At 31.3% G+C, this 19,951-nt stretch overlaps 1 protein-coding gene across 6 annotated transcripts; it reads right to left on the minus strand.

The window, feature by feature from the left end:
* Positions 1–9,429: 9,429 nt before the first annotated feature.
* On the minus strand, positions 9,430–19,476 carry LOC108213142 (MLO-like protein 1). 6 transcript variants are annotated; one of them, XM_064090329.1, is made up of 19 exons: positions 18,546–19,472; positions 17,776–17,855; positions 17,488–17,583; positions 17,019–17,105; positions 16,239–16,315; positions 14,726–16,104; positions 14,514–14,571; positions 14,247–14,425; positions 13,964–14,080; positions 13,796–13,856; positions 13,530–13,624; positions 12,336–12,410; positions 11,799–11,887; positions 11,655–11,704; positions 11,477–11,517; positions 10,841–11,050; positions 10,691–10,758; positions 10,470–10,530; positions 9,430–10,364 (listed from the first exon to the last, which is right to left on the minus strand). In XM_064090329.1, the coding sequence occupies exons 6-19, from the start codon at positions 14,846–14,848 to the stop codon at positions 10,092–10,094; spliced, it is 1,500 nt and encodes a 499-aa protein (XP_063946399.1). In that variant the 5' UTR covers positions 14,849–16,104; positions 16,239–16,315; positions 17,019–17,105; positions 17,488–17,583; positions 17,776–17,855; positions 18,546–19,472; the 3' UTR covers positions 9,430–10,091. The 6 variants fall into 6 exon arrangements, 5 of the variants coding, with proteins under 5 accessions (XP_063946399.1, XP_063946398.1, XP_063946397.1 ...); XM_064090328.1 differs by having other exon boundaries at positions 17,488–17,608; XM_064090327.1 differs by having other exon boundaries at positions 17,776–19,472.
* Positions 19,477–19,951: the final 475 nt, after the last annotated feature.

A 19,951-nucleotide genomic window follows, 5' to 3' on the forward strand; every position in this document is an offset into this window, starting at 1 on the left:
ACAAATTAATTCTTTGTCAAAAAAAAAAAGTACAAATTAATTCACTCTACGTAATATGTATTGGGAAGTGAATTTAAAAATATTATTTTGTGACAAATATGTCATGAGTCCTAATTTATTTATTTATTTTGAAAATTTCAAATTTAATAATTAATAATTTTATGTAATTAACAAAATGCGTAAATAATATATAAAACACATTCATATATTTATGATCTCATTTTAAAATATGATAATGAGTAATTATTGACTTGAGAATTTATTAATAACTCAATTTAGTAGAAATCACAATTGTAAGAGAAAGATGTATGCTTTTAAACTCTGGATTCTGGTTGCCGCATGTCTTTTAAATTCATGATCAAGATGAGATTTGAGGACAACAATATGGTTGTTTGATCGAAAACACCACTCTATCCCGGCCCAAATTATGAATTTATTAACCGCATTTAACGGTTCGTTTCGAAAAATTAGTTTACAAAGTACATTTCAAAAAGTAAACTGAGATGGTTGTTGTCATGAAGTTGCCAAGTTGGGGTTACGACTTACGGGTTACTTATGAAAATAGTTCATGCACATGCTCATAATTTTAATATAGGTTTTTCTATGGTGTGTCCATTGCTAAGCGTGAAAAATTTTGTACTTAGTCATTTTGATTCGCTCCTATCTCATGATAATGGTGGACCTCCCTGCAAATACACCAACCACGCCAATCAAAATCAATGGCTCCTATCGCATGATAATGATAGACCCCCTACAAATACACCAATCACATCAATCAAAATCTCTCAAATAAAAAAATTTCCGCGTTTAACATGTGCAGATGGACACACACTAGCGAAACCGTTTTTATATTATTAACAAATTACTAAACCGAGCCAACTGTTAAGACTCGAGTACAGTTAAATATGCACATCCGCGCGCGGGATAAAGCTTTTTCACTTTTTGGGATGGTCTAATGACAATGAATAACAATAGTAAGGGAAAGGTTTATGCTTTTAAACTCTGGAGTCTAGGTTGGAGGTCTTTTAAAACTACTGAACAACACTTCTCCATTGATTAAAAGGATATTAAGTTTCATCAAGCTCAAGGGGTTGCGAAGTTCAAAATGAGCTTCCTTATTAAGTTTGTGTTTTTAATCATTGTGTATTTTATTTTTGAATCAAATTTATTTAAGAAAAAAAAATTTATATAAGAATATAAATTTATTGATATTTTGAAATAAATAAAAAATATGAATTAAATAGTAAAAAAAATAAAATGATTATGATTGAAGAATAAAAAATATACGATAAAACAACTTTAATGGGACATAAAAGAAATTAATCTGTTTTCTTTAATAAGTGTGGAGACATAATACGCATTTTAAAAAACTCCAAATTAGTCTAAAAATTACACCAAATGAAAATGTGACCCCAAATTTGGTGTCAACCAATAATTTTTACACATGTTGGATTGAAGTAATTTTTACACCAAATGTGACATCTCATTATATACTGGATTTTTTGGCACGTTTTTTAAGATTCTTTTAAAATATAATTATATTATATTTTCTAAATTCATTTTTTTCTGAATAAAAATCTGATATTTGACCTTTATTTAATTAAAAGAGAATTATAAAAAATATTATGAAATTCTGCTTTAGAGAAGTCTCAAAATACATGCAAACAATAAACCCGTACAACCAGCGGGACGGAAGAAGAAGAAGATCAGCAGACTAAACTAAACTAGATTGCTACTTTGACACTAGATACTTGCAGCCCTACAGGATTTCTTTGGACTGGTACTGTCAGTACCACCTTGCTTAACAGTGACATCTTGCCCAGAGTTTTGAAAACCCATGATCGAGACTCGAGAGTACTTGCTCCACTGCCATCAGGTCCTGTGCGGCTGTGCATCCATATTAGTCAGAAAATCTGATGGACGCGGGAAATGTAATGAGATTTGAGCACATCGTCGGATAGAAAACACCACTCTTCCGCACATGCACATAATTTATATCACCAAATTTAAGTTTCAAAAACACTGCAGGACCGTTTGGCTAAACTTAAAAGAAGTGATTTATTACTTAAAATAAAAAAGTGAATTATAAGTGAGAAGTTGATTTGGATTTATAAGTTGTTATAAGCGTTTGAATATGATGACTTATAAGTTTGAAGTTAATTAAAACAAGAAAAAGTTGTGGTGAACAAAAAAAGCTAGGATCCATACCTTATTTTTTTGAGCAATACCCATGATAAGTACTTAAATTTATTTGCCAAACAGGCCATCAAAAAACATAGAGCACTTTTTTTATAAATAAGCTCAGAAGTGGAGTTGCCAAACACCCACTATAAATCTTACCTTTCATACAAATTTCTTATAATATTATGAATCTTACCTTTCATACAAATTTCTTATAATATTAAATAAAATTACTAACACTAATTTTTATTAGGTTGATTTTATTTGACACACCAACTATAAGTGTTTTAATTATAACACTTAAATATAAAAGATTACTAATAATTTAATGAAAAATATATGTTAAAACATATAGAGTATGTGCGGCGGGGAATTAGTCTTGGGTTTCAATTTATTATCAGACTTTCAAAACTGAAAAACATATATTTGTGTAATATGTTGGAAAACAACTTAAAATTAAAAACAAGATCAGAATTGATTTAAAATTAGAAGTTCATTGGATATTTTTTTTATTAACCTAATTTATTTTCAAAAAAAATTTAAAATTAAAATCAATTTTTTCACTCAAATGAATTATCTGTCAAATTAAATGTATTGTCGGATAATCTATGATATAAAATCACTTGAATAAACTATTTTTTTGACAAACAAATGATTTTATTAATAGAAATCACTCATCGAAACACAGCCAGGACAAACCCCCAACTGTTAACTACAATCTAATTGTGAAACAAAGAACAAGCTACACAAATAGCCGTTTTGTTTTCAGATCGCTTAAAACATAGAATATTTAAATTCTTTGATCTAAAACGTAATACAATGAAATATCGAGCAATCCAACCTACATCACCTATGAAACTGGTAGCATCACAATTGACATTCACATAAGCATCATCTGTAGCCCAACGTTCAGAACTATCAGTTGTATCAACTGATATTGGAGCAACATGGACACCCAAAATATGAACAAATTTTTGTAGTGAAAGGTGAGATTTTGCGATATCCACCGTCATCTCAGAATCGATGCAAGTCTTACAGATGACCCAAGATACCATATGAATCCTTCTTAGAGAAATCTCCGACAACGATAAGAAAACACACACAAAATACAAAACATGACATACTAACATCCCAAAAATATGGGCATGGTGTAAAGAATTGAAATACAGAGCACTCAGCGTAAAGAATAGTAACTCACCCAAACATGTCCATAATAGCAAGCATGTAGGAAAAAAAGTAGCGGCATATATTAAGTTTAGCACGCATATATTTCAAAATGCATTATTTAAAAATGCATGTCAAAAAATAACGTAAAAAACCTGCCGCCGGAACTGAGGGAGTATCAAAGAAAGCAACCTAACAACGTTATTTGGATTTTGTGTTTGATATTTACAACTTCAGTAGTCATTCTCTAATATATAATTGAATTGAATTATTTAATATTTGCAAATATATTTAGTTTATTTTCATTCTCTAAAAATATAATCAATTTATTTACGAAAAAATAGTTTCAAATTAGTTGTTCACTTTAGCTTTCAATGCAAAATTATATTTCTAAAATCAATTTTTATTTCAAATATCTCTTATTTATATTTCATTAATCTCATTTCACATATTATGATTATTTAATGTAATTAATTCATGAATGTTCATTTTTCTTGAACTTTATGATTTTTTAAAATGGACATGCAAATTGAAACGAATGAGGTAATCATGTTAGTGTTATTACGAGATATCCTCCACTATTTTCAAAAAGAAATGTTTTTTTTAAAAGAAACTAATTTTATTAAACAAAGATTTGTTACAAAGAGGTAGGCTAATGTTGTGCTAAAGTTTTACCCATCAAACCCTTCCATACTTTTTACTCAATATTTTAAGATGGGCAATGAGTATACACACACGCCTCGCTCGGTCCTGCATCTCCCTACTTCCCGTACTCCTCCCTATTTCCTTTTTCGTCCGTCCTTCCTAGATCCAGGCTAAGTCTGTACTAAGATTTGTAATTCAAATCATTCCAAATTTATGTATTATTCCCGCCCATGTAATCCATGTGTATAATATATTTTTAATAGATCATTCCGAGCTCACTTGATAGGCGTGTTTATGATATCTAATTTAAGATTTTTTTCTCATATAATTATAAAATTTTCTAATTTATAAGAGAATTATCACTTATGACATGTTTAACGTGTTTTGTTTGGCAAAACTAAATATTTGTAATGAAAAATTATATTTATACGTTTTGTTTAAAATAAGCATAAATTTTAATAAGAATACCAGATTATATGTTGAACTTCAAATTTTAATATAAATACCAGATTGTATGGTATTTAATTTTCATTTTTATTATGATGAATATGATTGCTTTAATATTATTCGTTTAGGCTATTCAAATGATGTAATGTTTTTATTTTATCATATATATTATAATATACATAGCTATTTACAATACTCTTAATAAAAAATTTGATAAGAACAAGTGGTCTGGTTTTTCCATAAAAATAATTCTTTTTTTCCAAAAAAATTCAACTTTTACATTTTATATTAATGTATAAAATCAAATATATGACTAAATATCAAAGTTTTGACCAAATATTTTGATATTTGACTATTATCTTTGATATTATCAAAATTCCCATATTTATCATCTATTCATGACAACCGTCCAAATAACAATTATTATCGCTTATGAATCGTGATTTATCAATGAATCTTATAATACAAAAAACTAATAACTACTCATTATGTGCCAACTATTTCTTTATATTTTTTTTATAATGTCCATCCAGTTCTTTACATTTCAAATTTTACAAAATTTAATATAATTTTATAATATAAAAATCCACTAATCGCACTACTTTTCTGCAATATACTTATTTTATACACTAAATACCAATTAATCCCACCACTATATTCAATTTTTGAAAATGTTCTCATTATTTTACTTATTTTTATAACTTCCACGCCCAACTTAGATATAAATATTTGAATAAAACGGAGAGGGTAAGTAACTATTATAATATACTCTCATGTTTAAGTTTCAATGAATAATTTTTATACGACCAATCAAATAAGAAAGATTTTCCATCAATATTGTCAAGAACATGTTTAGCTCTTTTGAATTGATAATAGGGCTATGCCTTATGAAACACACGTGATCCTATTTTCAATACAGCTACACTAATCACATGATTATAGGAGTAGGTAAGCATTGTTTTAAAAATCTTTGATTGATCAACCTATATTATAGCTTCTGAAGCGTGTTTACTACTCATGAAAACATTTCAACCCTACTTTACTTCGTAATTGCGAAATTGCCACCACTTACGTGCAAGTGTACATTGACAGCGAGCTGCCACTATAACGGGCCCACAGCATGTGCACACGAAATTAAAACAGATTTTAACTACTACAGCTTATATCAGAAGTTTGGCTTCTCAAAGTACGCTTTCTCTTTCTTATACCTAAACTGATAAAAATACACATAACTATCCCACGTTCAAATTTCAAAATGATATTCCACTCATTGCCAATGCTTTCCTTTCTATTTTGTATATTCTCTTTTGTACATGTTATTGACCTACGTTCGCAAATTTTCATGTAAATGTGATTCTTTATATTAATCATTATTTTTTATTTAAGAAAACTACGAATTATATGTAAATTAATATTGATTGCAAAATTTTAAAATATAAACTATTTGAACAAAACGCGAGACGTCATTAGCTATATAATTATTTTGATTTGCTTATAAAATATTAAAATATAAAATATTCGATTAAAATGCGAGGCGTCGCCGCTCGGCGACGCCGAGGAGTACTTTATAAAATATGACTATTTCCATACTAATAAAATATTACATATTTTAGAATGTAAGTGATGGACTTTTATTATATTATATCTTTCTTGAAATAAATTTTATTTTAATTTATTCTAATAATCTTATACAAAAATACAGATAAGAAATTAGTTAGACGGAGGGAGTATATATTATTGACATGCATTCGCAAATTTTCATGTAAATGTGACTCTTTATATTAATCATTATCTTTTATTTTAGAAAACTACGAATGTAAATTAATATTGATTGCAAAATTTTAAAATATAAATTATATGAACAAAATGCGAGACGTCATTAGCTATATAATTATTTTGATTTGATTATAAAATATGAAAATATAAAATATTCGATTAAAGTGCGAGGCATCGTCGAGCATATTCGATTAAAGTGCGAGGCGTCGCCGCTCGGCGACGCCGAGGAATACTTTATAAAATATGATTATTTACGCACTGATAAAATATTACGTAATTTCAGAATGTAAGTGATGCATTTTTATTATATTATACCTTTCTTAAAATAAATTTTATTTTATTTTATTATAATAATCTTATACAAAAATATAGATACGAAATTAGTTAGACGGAGGGAGTATATATTATTGACCTGTATTCGCAAATTTTCAGGTAAATGTGACTCTTTATATTAATGATTATCTTTTATTTAATAAAACTACGAATTGTATGTAAATTAATATTGATTGCAAAATTTTAAAATATAAATTATTTGAACAAAACGCGAGACGTCATTAGCTATATAATTATTTTGATTTGATTATAAGATATTATAATATAAAATATTCGATTAAAGTGTAAGGCGTCGCCGCTCGGCGACGTCGAGGAATACTTTATAATATACTACTATTTACGTTCTAATAAAATATTACATAATTTTAGAATGTATGTGATGGACTTTTATTATATTATACCTTTCTTGAAATAAATTTTATTTTATTTTATTATAATAATCTTATACAAAAATATAGATAAGAAATTAGTTAGACGGAGGGAGTATATATTATTGACCTGCATTCGCAAATTTTCATGTAAATGTGACTCTTTATATTAATGATTATCTTTTATTTAATAAAACTACGAATTGCATGTAAATTAATATTGATTGCAAAATTTTAAAATATAAATTATTTGAACAAAACGCGAGACGTCATTAGTTATATAATTATTTTGATTTGATTATAAAATATTATAATATAAAATATTCGATTAAAGTGCGAGGCGTCGCCGCTCGGCGACGTCGAGGAATACTTTATAAAATACTACTATTTACATTCTAATAAAATATTACGTAATTTTAGAATGTATGTGATGGACTTTTATTATATTATACCTTTCTTGAAATAAATTTTATTTTATTTTATTATAATAATCTTATACAAAAATATAGATGAGAAATTAGTTAGACGGAGGGAGTATATATTATTGACCTGCATTCGCAAATTTTCATGTAAATGTGACTCTTTATATTAATGATTATCTTTTATTTAATAAAATTACGAATTGCATGAAAATTAATATTGATTGCAAAATTTTAAAATATAAATTATTTGAACAAAACGCGAGACGTCACTAGCTATATAATTATTTTGATTTGATTATAAAATATTATAATATAAAATATTCGATTAAAGTGGGAGGTGTCGCAGCTCGGCGACGTCGAGGAATACTTAATAAAATACGACTATTTACGTTCTAATAAAATATTAATTAATTTTAGAATGCATGTGATGGATTTTTATTATATTATACCTTTCTTGAAATAAATTTTATTTTATTATAATAATCTTATACAAAAATATAGATAAGAAATTAGTTAGACGGAGGGAGTATATATTATTGACCTGCATTCATATATTTTCAAGTAAATGTGACTCTTTATATTAATCATTATCTTTTATTTAAGAAAACTACGAATTGCATGTAAATTAATATTGATTGCAAAATTTTGAAATATAAATTATTTGAACAAAACACGAGACAAATATAAAATATAAACTATCTTTTAAAAGATTTTAGGATCTAATTCAAATTTGATGTATGTATTTTACTCTTGAAGAGTAAAGTTCTATGGAGTACACAAAAACATTGGAGTATTGGAGTACAAGTCTTAATTTTTTAGTTTAATCATAAATAATAGATTTGATTATACAAATTTTCATACAATCTATCATTTATAAGTTGTCTTGCACATAATTGTCTATCAATCGTTAATATCTTTCAACTTTAACAAGTATTAACATTATTGTTCTGCTTATTAGTTATATTGCAGAACATAGAGTCCTGTAATTTATAAAAGTCATTATTCTACCTTAAATTACAATGTTTATGTTGTGTAGAACATAATGTGCATGTTATTAAATGTTTACGAATATTATTGAACAAAAAAATTGAAATTTAGATGAATAGATTACATTTTATCCAACTTTGTACTCCAATACTCCAATATTTTGTGTACTCCATAGAACTTTACTCTTGAATCTAATTGGTTATATGGTACAAATTGTTTACGTATCATGAAATCATTTAAGTGAGGATATTCTAAATACAGATATTTAGATTATATCAGTTTTTCTTTTATGATATAAAATTTAATTTAATTACAATAGTTGTCAACAATGGAGTCTCACAACAAAGAATTTTTTTTATTTAATCTCCAATTTATTAAATAAAATTTATCTATATAATTTAATCGTATGTATGCTTTTGTCTTTTACCCAACGCACTAAAAAATTTAGCAGTTATTATGAAATTATCAATTGAATTTGTGTGTGATATTCTTAGAGCAGCCTCTCATTTATTTCATTAATTTCCAATACTATGTGTTTAATTTGCATAAATGTCTGATAACAAAAGCAGAAGAATAAATTGACAATTATTAAAAAAAAAGAGTTCATATTTAACAGTCCGCGGCAGCGGGCACAATCCTAGTATCTAATTTTTTCCAAAGAAAAGATCCGAAAAACTCAAATCTTATCAAATTTTGTTTTCTCTTTCAAATAAAAAAAAACTCGAAATTTATAAAAAGAGAGGAAAAGAGTACCCGGAATATGAAGGGGAAAACACGAAATTTATATCATTTTCTTCTTTCTTCATTAATAAATCCTCTAAAACAAGATGGTCATTTGACTAAACTTTTTTTTAAAATAAGGACTTAAGAAAATTATAAAAATATGCATTTTTTTTTTAAAAAAATAAGCCCTTAACTTATCTACCCAGGCCCAGCTACGTGTGCATGACACTCTTGTTGGCTCTCCATTAAAGTGGAAGGAGTGCCAAGCAATTGACAACTTTTGACACCCTTCTAAAATAGAAAAAAAATGTGGCAACTTTGGGTGCCAGATGTAAAAAATTGTCGAAAAAGAGAAAAAATAAAATAATAATATTTTTGATGACTCATTTTAATCAATTTTAGTTAGCATCCATCATTGGAGATACTCTTACTTATAGTTTCTTAAATTCCCCGTTGGAGGAAAAAACTCGAGCTCTGACTTTCCTTGACCAATTAGCATCCTCAGCACTTGCCCAGGCTGCAGAGGTGAGGAGAAACTATTGCAGTTAAACCGCTCTTTCCGAACAGAATGAAGTGCAGCAGCACTGAACAAGAAGTTTACACGGGTTCTAATATTGCTCGATGCATGATTGTAGATGCTGCTGCAAATGTGCTTCAAGTCCTGGAAAAGGCGATGACTAGTCTCGGGTGAGCTCACACAAAGGCAGCACAATCATGCCAAAACACGGCATTCGGCTTTTTTAATGCTAACCCAGGGACAAAAGAGAGCTCTTGGGCGTGAATTCTCTTGTATAACAAGATTCATTCTTTTCACAAATTCATCCTTTCCACTACAGCTAACAGTCAATTATGCTAATTCTTCTCTTTTTTTATCACTACAAAAGACCCTATCTATAAACTTATCAATAGTAGTTCTCTACAAAGTTACTGCAGTGGCATTGATACTGTACACTGCCTTTGCACTTTGTCGTTTTATGCTCCAATACCAGCTGCTAAACACTCACTCATACTCGCCTCTTGACAGAATCCCTATCATGCATGTGAACTAAACATTATCTGAGGCATCAGCAGTGTTGGAGGATTCCATCTCATTGGAGGGTTCGATTTCATTGGAAGGTTCAATTTCATTCGAGCGCTGATTTTCCTCCTGACTACATTCTTTTTCAACAAGTTGAGGACCTGTACTAGTTGCATTCTCTTGGACAACAATCTCTGCCGTTTTCAACATTTTATTCCTCTTCTTTGCCTTCTGAGCCCAGTCAACAAGTCCTACTTGTATATGCTCATCAAATATTGACTTTTTGAAATGTGTTCCCATCTTCATTTTCATTGCATCACCCGGAATAGAAAACAGAAAAGGTACATATTTATCACCCATTTTCTACGGTCTGTCACAAGGATATACAACAACTATAAAACTCACCTGTGTGACGACAGCATATAGCGGAAGAGTACTGTAACTGCAGAGTACTTGAATAAATACCCTAAAACAAGAGAGATTGAAATTTTGTAAGAAAAGATTAAAGGAAGGACAATCAAACAAATGCATATCATTACATTACATATCACGCTGCACCACTGGACCAGTATCCTTACATTACCAACTCTGCTAGTGCGTTTGATATCCAGTATTATATGACGTACCCTATAACAAGTCTTGGAACCATATATCTGACCTGTCCCATAATACAGGAGTTTAAGCCATATTGAACCTACATGGGGGTGATCTGCATATAATTAGCATTACAAAGAAAGAACAGTTTCATGAAGTGCGTCTAGACAAAATCAGTTTACCCAGATCCAGAAGATAAATGCTATCTCAAAAGCATTCTGGAAGAGTATAAAATGTATCAAGAAAAGAACAATCTTGGGCCTATGGAACCAAAAGTGATCATCTGATGGATGCACTGCCAACTCCCCCTCAATAGCTATATGTTTCTCAGCAACCTCATGAGCCAACTCAGATATTATGTGCTCTAGCTTAGTGCCAAGAGCTAGTAGTAGCTGATTGAGTCATAAACATCAAAAAAATACAACCAAAGTCAGCTTACAAGTTCCCACGCACAGCTTGCAGAATGAAACAAGTCGGCTACATTCAGTTCATCAGCTTGTACCACTACTACATAATAACAAAAATACCTATTTCGTGATGTGATTTCATCTTTTTTTAGCTAAATCATGATATCAAATCGTATTCATGGATATTCACCAGATACTGTTGCCCATATGCTTTTGTTAAGGGTTTTCGCTGAACATGGTGATACAGACCATTTATTACAGTTTCAAATTTTATCTTTTTTTAACACAAAACACAGTCCCAACACTATAGTCGGAAAAGTATAGAACCAATCAAGCACTTTACGGAATTTGAAATAAGCTGGTATCCTGATTTAAATAAATGCGCATAAGCTTTTTGCTAGAACCACTTACAGAAAACGGGATGAAGGCTATCCAAAAATAGGTGTGCCAACCTGTCAACAAGATATTTTTCTGTTGTGATCCTTGTGTAGAAACACAAAATCCAGTTGCAATAATTTATTGAGGGGAGGGAATAGAAACCTAAAAAAATAACCACATTCTTTTTACGAATAAAGAGGTGAGTGCATACCATGAACATTGAGCAATAAGAATAATACCACAAAAACCCACAAGTACCAACTGTAATAGACAAAGTGATATGTTAACCGTAGAGCGAGTAGAAGTAACGTGTAAGAAGTTTTTATAAAGTATCAATTCAGTTAAATATACTTACCTTATGCCTACAACTTTCTTAAAATCGTCTTCCAATGCCCGTATCATGTATTTGTGAAAATTGAATTTCGGGTTTCCCCTGCAATGTGTCTGTAACATGAATGTGCAAACAAAGAAATGAAGTATAAGCTCTAAAAGGTATGAGAATGGAGATAAGAATAAAGGGGACCCATAGTGTACCTACCGGCCTACCCCCACCTGGCAGAAGGAAAAACATAAACGCTCCTCTGCCAAAATACTTAATGTAAAATTACATCTTAGACACAAGGCATAACATAATTTGAGGAACATCTTTGAATGACACCATATTTTAGCTAAAGCTTGATGTTGAAGAAAGATAATGGTACTAATAACGCTATAGAAGTATCACTGTATTGCTTCTTTTATAAAAATCAAAAGGCAAGATAAACCCTCTCACTCCTTTTATTAATTGTGGTGAATAACGATTACAGAAATTGGAATACTCGCACGCACATGCCTACAACGTGACTTGAACCCTCGACCTCTTATTACAAAATAAGAGGACCCGCATACTTACAGTGATGAAACCAAGTCGAAGTGATACATAATCTGATTTGGTAATAGATCCATAAAATTGCTTGAAAAAGGAATGCTGCAACATTCAACAGGGAATGCATTCAGTGATGGCCCTGGCACTCATGAACCTTCACGTTAACAGTAGTTTATAACAGCAAAGACGTAAAGGTAGTATGACAATAACTAAAATGCTTTAAAACCATCAGAGATATAGATGACTGAAATTCCAATGTGATTTAAGTTGTCTTTCAGTAAGCAACAAAGTCGGACAAACTTCTAAAGGAATATCATGATTCACAGTTGTACTAGTTCACTCTCAGTAACCAATAGGTTCAATTTAGGAAATAATAGTAATGAATTCATCTACTTATGCGGTTTGGTTAATATATCCCTGACGGTTTGACTGAGATGTCTGCTCTGGTGGTGAAATTAAAACTATTCATTCGTACTTCTGTGTCCTGCTAAAAGACTTCTTTTGCACTCTTAGGAGTTAGGACATTGTAAGTTGTAAGTGGTAAAAGTGGGGGAGAAATTAAGTTGGTTCCTATGCCTTTCAGAGACCCAAAAAAAAGTATGATTTATTTGGCCCTGAAATACGACCTGCAAAAAATCCATTATGTACTTTGGCAAGTAAATCTAAGAAACCTTATTATTGCAATATAAACCAAATCTTCTAAAATGTACTAAGAAACCCTCAAGGCTCTAAGTATCATTGTTAATGATTACTATGTAATATGTATTATGACATTTAAATTTACTAGATGCGCCGCAGCCCCCTAGGCTTGTAAGTTTGAACCTTTGCATTATTATATCGCAAAAGAAGTCGCCTTTTAACTTGAAGATGCCTCACAAAATACACCATGAACAATAGCTACTATTAATGGACATCTATTACGCTCTGCCGAATACATATACGTCTATCACGCGAACACAGATGCAACTTTGTATGGGATTTAATAGGATGATCCTCTGTCAACATAGTTTACCATCAGCCATTAGTGATCAGGACAACATCTTCCTAATGACACGAGAACTACTGATATATTTATATTCCAACGGACAGTGCGAAACCTGAAATATTGCTTTCTAAATTACCTCCAAATCTATCAAAATCAATTATTGCAAAGTTGGAATTTGATTTTTTGTTGTCAAAATAATATTGGACGCATGTACACTGAACAAAGAGAATGCTTACCAACCAACCCTTACAGACTGAGCATTTACCAAAACCCAAGAAGCGCCCCCTGATAAAATCATGTTCTTGAACATGAGTAAACTTTGGCCGTAGAACTGCGAAAAAATTATGTACGTTTGGATGTTGCAACAAAAGATGGAATTTCATAAAGTTGAATAATTCGTTAGCGATCAAGTTTTGATAGGGTAGCAAATGCAGTTAAATAAAATGATTTAGGTCTGTGGAGAAATTTGAGGACAAAAGGACCATTAGCGTCAGTTGTATACCTTCTTCTGTGTCAAAATTCTCTTGTTGAATGGAATCCTCCCACGCCTTCCACTGACGTATCTTTATTATGATAACGAGAATATAATTAGAGGAACTTAAATCCATAAGAAAGAGTTTGTTTATCCAAAAACAAAAACAAGTTACATACATGAGAGACCGAGAACTACCTTTACACCTCCAAATAAAATGGTGAGAACAGAAAATGTGACATGAACGATGGCCAGGACAAAAATAAAGATATGCAAATGATGAAGAGCTTCAAGGGGCAACAGCGGAACTTTACCCTGCAGACATGACGAATAGAGGGAAAAAAGCGGAGTCATCAGAAAAATAGTTCCAACTTGTGATACTCATATACCAAAAGTGTTTATAATGAAAAAAGAAAAATATTGAGTTTAGCATATTAGTGAGATGAAGAGAAGTAAAGTGTAAGCAAATGAAGGCAGTTACCTTGGCAGCACAGAAACCTTCATCCGCTGATTCATCTGGAGTTGAATTGTGGTCACTAGGTTTACCAGATAATGGGCAGGGAAGGAGGTGTTCTGTAATATCTTGAGGCACGCATATTTTAACAATAGTGCTTTGGAATACAGTAAGAAGTAGTGAGATGAATCCCAAAAGCATCAATTCTGCATTTCCACACACATGCATGCATTATATGAGTAGAACGATGATGTATTGATATCCAATCACAGAAAGAAATGAACAAAATTATACCTTCTTTAACTTTCTCCAGTGCTTCATACAGAGGCCTCTGTCTTTTCTTCTTGAGATACTGTATGTTGTCAAAATGGAGAATTAACTGATGAGAGAGACTGAGAGAGAGAGGGGGAGAGAGAGAGGTAGAGAGAGAGAGAGGGAGGGAGAGAGAGAGAGACAGAGGGAGAGGGAGGGAGGGAGGGAGAGAGAGAGAGAGAGAGAGAGAGAACCTTTCCTGTGTAATGGATGAGTCTCTCGACGGCAAGAGAGATGGTGACGATGACAGTACAAACGGCGGCAACAACCCATGTTGGTGTGTATTCCAACGTGCCTGCATCCTCCCCTTCGGACATACTCTTGATAAATCAATTCTTCATCCTTTTTCTTCCTTTTCCTACTTTAATAGATTGATTGGGTTGGGATATAAATGCAACCAAGCTCGCTATCCCACGATCCATATATAGATCTCTTATACAGAGTATACATTAACATCAAGTGTCTAATGTCTTCACGTAACGCTTCATCTCTTTTTCTAGTTATGTGTTCATTACATGCATACATTTGTCGAATAAATTATCGAACCAAGTACTTTTATTTATTTCATTACCCACCTAGTCGAAGAATATACTTTATTCGAGTAATGCATGATCCGTCATATCTTTTTCTTGAATAAATAAAACAATAATCATCCAATAATAAATCATGACCAATACAATTATTGACAAGTGAAAAACAACTTCTAATTTTTATAAATAATATAATAATAATTATCTGATTCTATACATTTTTTTAAAATCAAATTTTAATAATAAAATAAAAAAAAATCTCTGATTTTGAACTTCTTTTGACTTATCTGACCAGCATAAACAATTAATACTACTCCTTGTTCAAAAATAATGAGCCACTTCGTTTGGCATGCATAGAGGTACTTATAAATAATATTTTCAATTTCTTTTTATTTTACATAGAAGTATAGGACCCATAATTCTAGACAAAACAAAACGAATTTGAAAAATAATATTTAAAAGTATCTCTTCCAGATATATTGAAAAGCATGAAAAACTCGTACGATCAGGACATAAGGAGTACATCTTTTCAAATTAGTTGTGTCCAGATTATCTCCATCCAAAAGATGTGGTCATGTATATGTGAATTTCTCCCTAACAGATTATTTTCCTGTGCGGAAATGCTAATCCAATGTTCATGGGAAAAGCAGCAGATATGACCAACAATAATTATTCCCCTGCATTCCCTTTCATAACTTCAGCAGAAGATTGTAGTACTGCGACTACAAGTGCTAATACTTATCCACAAAAAATGCTTGGCAAGAAAATTCTTTTCCAGAAAATGTATCAAATTCAATCTGAATGAATTTCAGACGATTTTACTCTTGACCTGACATCCAGTAGTAGCCCAAAGATTAGGTTTCTGAGTAAAACATAAAGCAAGTGCTCCCTATCCCTGCATAATTCCCAGTCTGCCTTTTGCTGTCATTTCTTTGTCCGGTGTTTGAATATGTTGTCCTGGTAAAATTTAAGTTCTGCTATGCTCTCCTTAGTGTCATCCATGGCCCTGTGCTTGTTTATCTTCTGAGGTGCTTTTTGGTTATCTATGAAGAAGTACGACAATATAAAACATTCACATCTAAGGAAACCACAATTACATTGAAATTTGAATCAGAAACACAGCAGCAGCATTTTATCACATAGCTAGGTCAAATATGATCTTAAATAAAACTATCACCTCTCGGATACCAGAGGATGCATAACGCCTTAACACTGCTCACGTCCACAAGTACACGAGGGACAAGACTGGCCAATCTAGGCATACACATATGCATATAGAAAATCATCAGATGATTGCTGTGAATGAATCACGGCGAGATAGATGAAGGAAAAAGGGTTGTAATTCAGTTTTTAAAAGAAACACAGATTGGATGTACATATATATATATGCAATTAATTTAGAGGGTAATATGTTTCTCATTTTTCTCAAAAGATGATTAATGTTTTTCTTTTTCCTCAGTAGATACCCATGACAGAAGATATTCATCGGATAATATTGACCGCAAATAGCAGAAATTTCCTTGGGAACCCGACAATAACAATTATAAAGGTGAATTATTAAGAGACCAATAATGCTTGAATTATGAAAATATCACATTCAGTTATCAACATAGTCTGCAAGCTAGCTTAAATCCAAAAGAATATGAAAGTAGCCTATTAGTGAATTTGTTTATAAGTCTCTGACAGATATGTCTTAAAGTTAATGCGATGTAAGCATTCAACTACCATGCACTTACACTACATCAATGCATTGATTAGACGAGTGTAGAGGTCTTTAAAGGTCTAGACTCTAAAGAACTAAGTGTGTGCCTTTGAGTGGAGAGGGCTTTCTTGTTTTCTTTAATTAGTAGATGAAACTCAAAGCCCAAACAAAAAATTTCATAATCAACCAGCAAAAATATATTTTAAACTAACACGTGTGTGTGTGCGCGCGCATCTACACTTCACTATTTTGTACCTTCAGAAATAAAAGATCCATGTAGACTGAATTTCCAGCAAGAAGGGGTGTATGTATGCCCCAGTGTCTCTTCACAAATTGCAAAACCTACAAGTTCTCTAAACATGATAAGGGAAATGTTCATACAAGATTAATCTACAAAATTACAGGAAAAACTATGTACCATTAAAGTGCTAGAGCATATTATAACCCCATCACTAAAAATTAAGAATTCAAGGAGTATAACATACTGCCACATTCATATGTACATTGTCAACGCCTTGTGGAACCCAGAAGTAGTATTTCGCTTTTATGATGATACGTCACATTTTTTCCACATACTTTTGTTCTTGCCTACAAAACTATATTTCCATACTGTTTGAGGAATAAATAACTGATGCACACATATCTGAAAATATATACTGCATCAAACATGTGTGTACATGCAGAACTATAGCTTCCTCTTCACAAATCCTAAAAAATGTATCACCTGTGCTTCAGCTTCCTCTTCGCCAAGCTTGCTTTGGAGTACTCTCTTCTCCACACTTCTCGATGTGGGACTGGGGTGTTACACTCTTTGTCAAACCTACATACAATATGGGAGTAGGACACTGAAAAGCTGTTATTAGAGATGCATCCACTTGAGGGTTATAGGATTGAATTTAATAAAACTCTATAACATTTGTTTGCATGTATAACAACGTCTGTAAGCACATTATATAACAAATAACACTATATACTAGGAACAGAAGGGGCGCCAACAAAACTGTCTTCTTACCGCTTTCTCCATGGTGACTCTGACACCAGTCTCCCATTTGTCTAGACATACCTTAGTTTGATGGATCACTATATTAGACCCTAAAAGGACATAAACCAATGAACTAAATGAAACTAGAAAAAAAAAAAAACGAATAATATATTGAGAACAAGGGAACATTGCATCTGATAAAGTCAATTTAAAAAAATTATATGCGGAAGATAACACCTATTAGAGCAAGGAATCTGAAAACTGAAGTTTTCAAACCATACTACTGGCTTAAGTGTTTCAGTGGTAGAATAGCCGATCTAGGTCGCACGCATTAATTTGTTCACAACTATATCTATCAAACCCTCTTCTTCCTTCCCTGTGTCAATAATATTATTGCCCCTTTCGGGTAATATACATATAAAATAAACTGTAGAAGATTCCTACGAATTGTTCAAGTGATGTTACATATAAGAAGAAAGTAAGGAACAGTTAAAGCTATGTTTAAAGAGCTACTAGGAAGTTGAATGAGTTGAACTGGAAAGAAAGAGCTACTAATATAGGTACCTACTTCAACTTTCAGCTGGTTTGTTATGTAACCCAAAGAGCTCTAGATCCAATTCATATAAAGCTTAGAATATGTAGAAAATAGTAGTAACTAGGATTAGACACTTTAATTTACATGAATGGAGATATTGTAGAATATCGCAGAGCTAAAGAAAATAAAGAAGATGCTAGTATTGGGATAGTATAAAACCTAGTTAGGAGTGAATAATCATATATATGTAGTAGAATCTAATTACCTCAATTGATTTGGTCAAGTTTCCATCCGTAATTATACATGCGATCTCCTGTATTCTACTCACTTCTACACCCAGACCTACATCAGTGACACATTGGAAAAATTATATTGACCACGTCTCAGATCACAAAAGCCAGCTAAATTAACCTTGTCCAACTCCTCTCATTAAGTAGGATATACACATGTCATGGATAAATATTAAAGGAAGATGCTCTTACAAACTTTGCGGGTAGGATTTGAAGAATGAGCATAAAACTATTACTCTTAGGCCTTAGCTAATAACAAATAACATATGGAGGATAAAGATGGAACCAAAAGGGAGATCTTTCAGATTGAGCAGAAACAAAATACGATATTGAATTTCCACTAGCCTAACAAAATGTCGCCGACTTAGGTAAAGGACGAGAAAAGCTAAAAGGTTCACTTATCCTTTAAAAATAGAATTCGGACTTTATGTGGTCACTGCTTTTATGGGAAATGTAGTAATTATAACTGAACAAACAAATGAAGAGCAGCAAGGCAACAAGGCCAGATAAAACAAAACTTGAGAAAGGAATCAAAGAAGATCGCTGTAGTGGAGTGAGCAGCTACATAGTTGCTTATTAATACAGATATGATCAAGGAATCAACTACTCTTTCTAAAACCTAAGTATAAAAATTCTAAGTCTTCTCAATGACTTGCAAACATTAGCTAAATGTAACATTTAAGTGATACCAAAGCCTGTCTGCAAAGAAATGAACACCCTAAGGAATAACAGCATAGTGATCCATATGTATACAATCAAAAGTATTGTTTGGCAGTCGATCCAAAATTTCCCTATCAGAAGAACTTGAACAATAGTCCAGACTATAAAAATTCAAAATAAAAAGAAACATATAGGTACCTGTCATCTCCAAGTCTATCCAAACAAGAGGTAGTTTTTACTCTTCAGAAGTGAATTTAGGGTTTGATCACTGATAATAGCGAGTGATAAATCTTTTTATTACTCTCCTTGCCTTTAATTCATTTCTTTTACGATTTTTTTTTATTGTTCAACACATATTTTAAGATGCATATAAAATATAGTTTCATCATTCTTTTTAAAAAAAATTATATAAATTTTAGATAATAAATATTTATTTAGAAGAAAAAAATTCAAAATAATTTAACAAAATATAATTTTTTAAGAGTATTAGAATGAGTGCCGAGTCCCCATCCCTCAATGTAAACAATTGAGGGGACGGAGGGAGTATCAGTTAACCCAAAATATTAAAGAATTTGATCAGCACAATCGGTTTGTATTTAAATTGAATTTAAAATACAAAAGATAAAATTATATAAATCATCCGTACATAATCTAATTATATTAATACATAATACTTTAAATGTCACTGTTTAAAAATAAAGCCCTTGCTATCAATTCAAAA

The sequence above is a fragment of the Daucus carota genome, chromosome 3, assembly GCF_001625215.2.
Source record: "Daucus carota subsp. sativus chromosome 3, DH1 v3.0, whole genome shotgun sequence".
Taxonomy (NCBI): Eukaryota; Viridiplantae; Streptophyta; class Magnoliopsida; order Apiales; family Apiaceae; genus Daucus; species Daucus carota.

Bases quoted from the DNA above. Each gene is read 5' to 3' on its own strand.
- LOC108213142 (XM_064090329.1), bottom strand. From the start codon at position 14,848: ATGTCCGAAGGGGAGGATGCAGGCACGTTGGAATACACACCAACATGG. The intron at 11,705-11,798 runs GTAAGTATATTT...TGTCTATTACAG, and splicing joins AAGAAAGTTGTAGGCATAAG to TTGGTACTTGTGGGTTTTTG. The intron at 10,365-10,469 runs GTGAGTTTTATA...ATGAAAATGAAG, and splicing joins TATATGCTGTCGTCACACAG to ATGGGAACACATTTCAAAAA.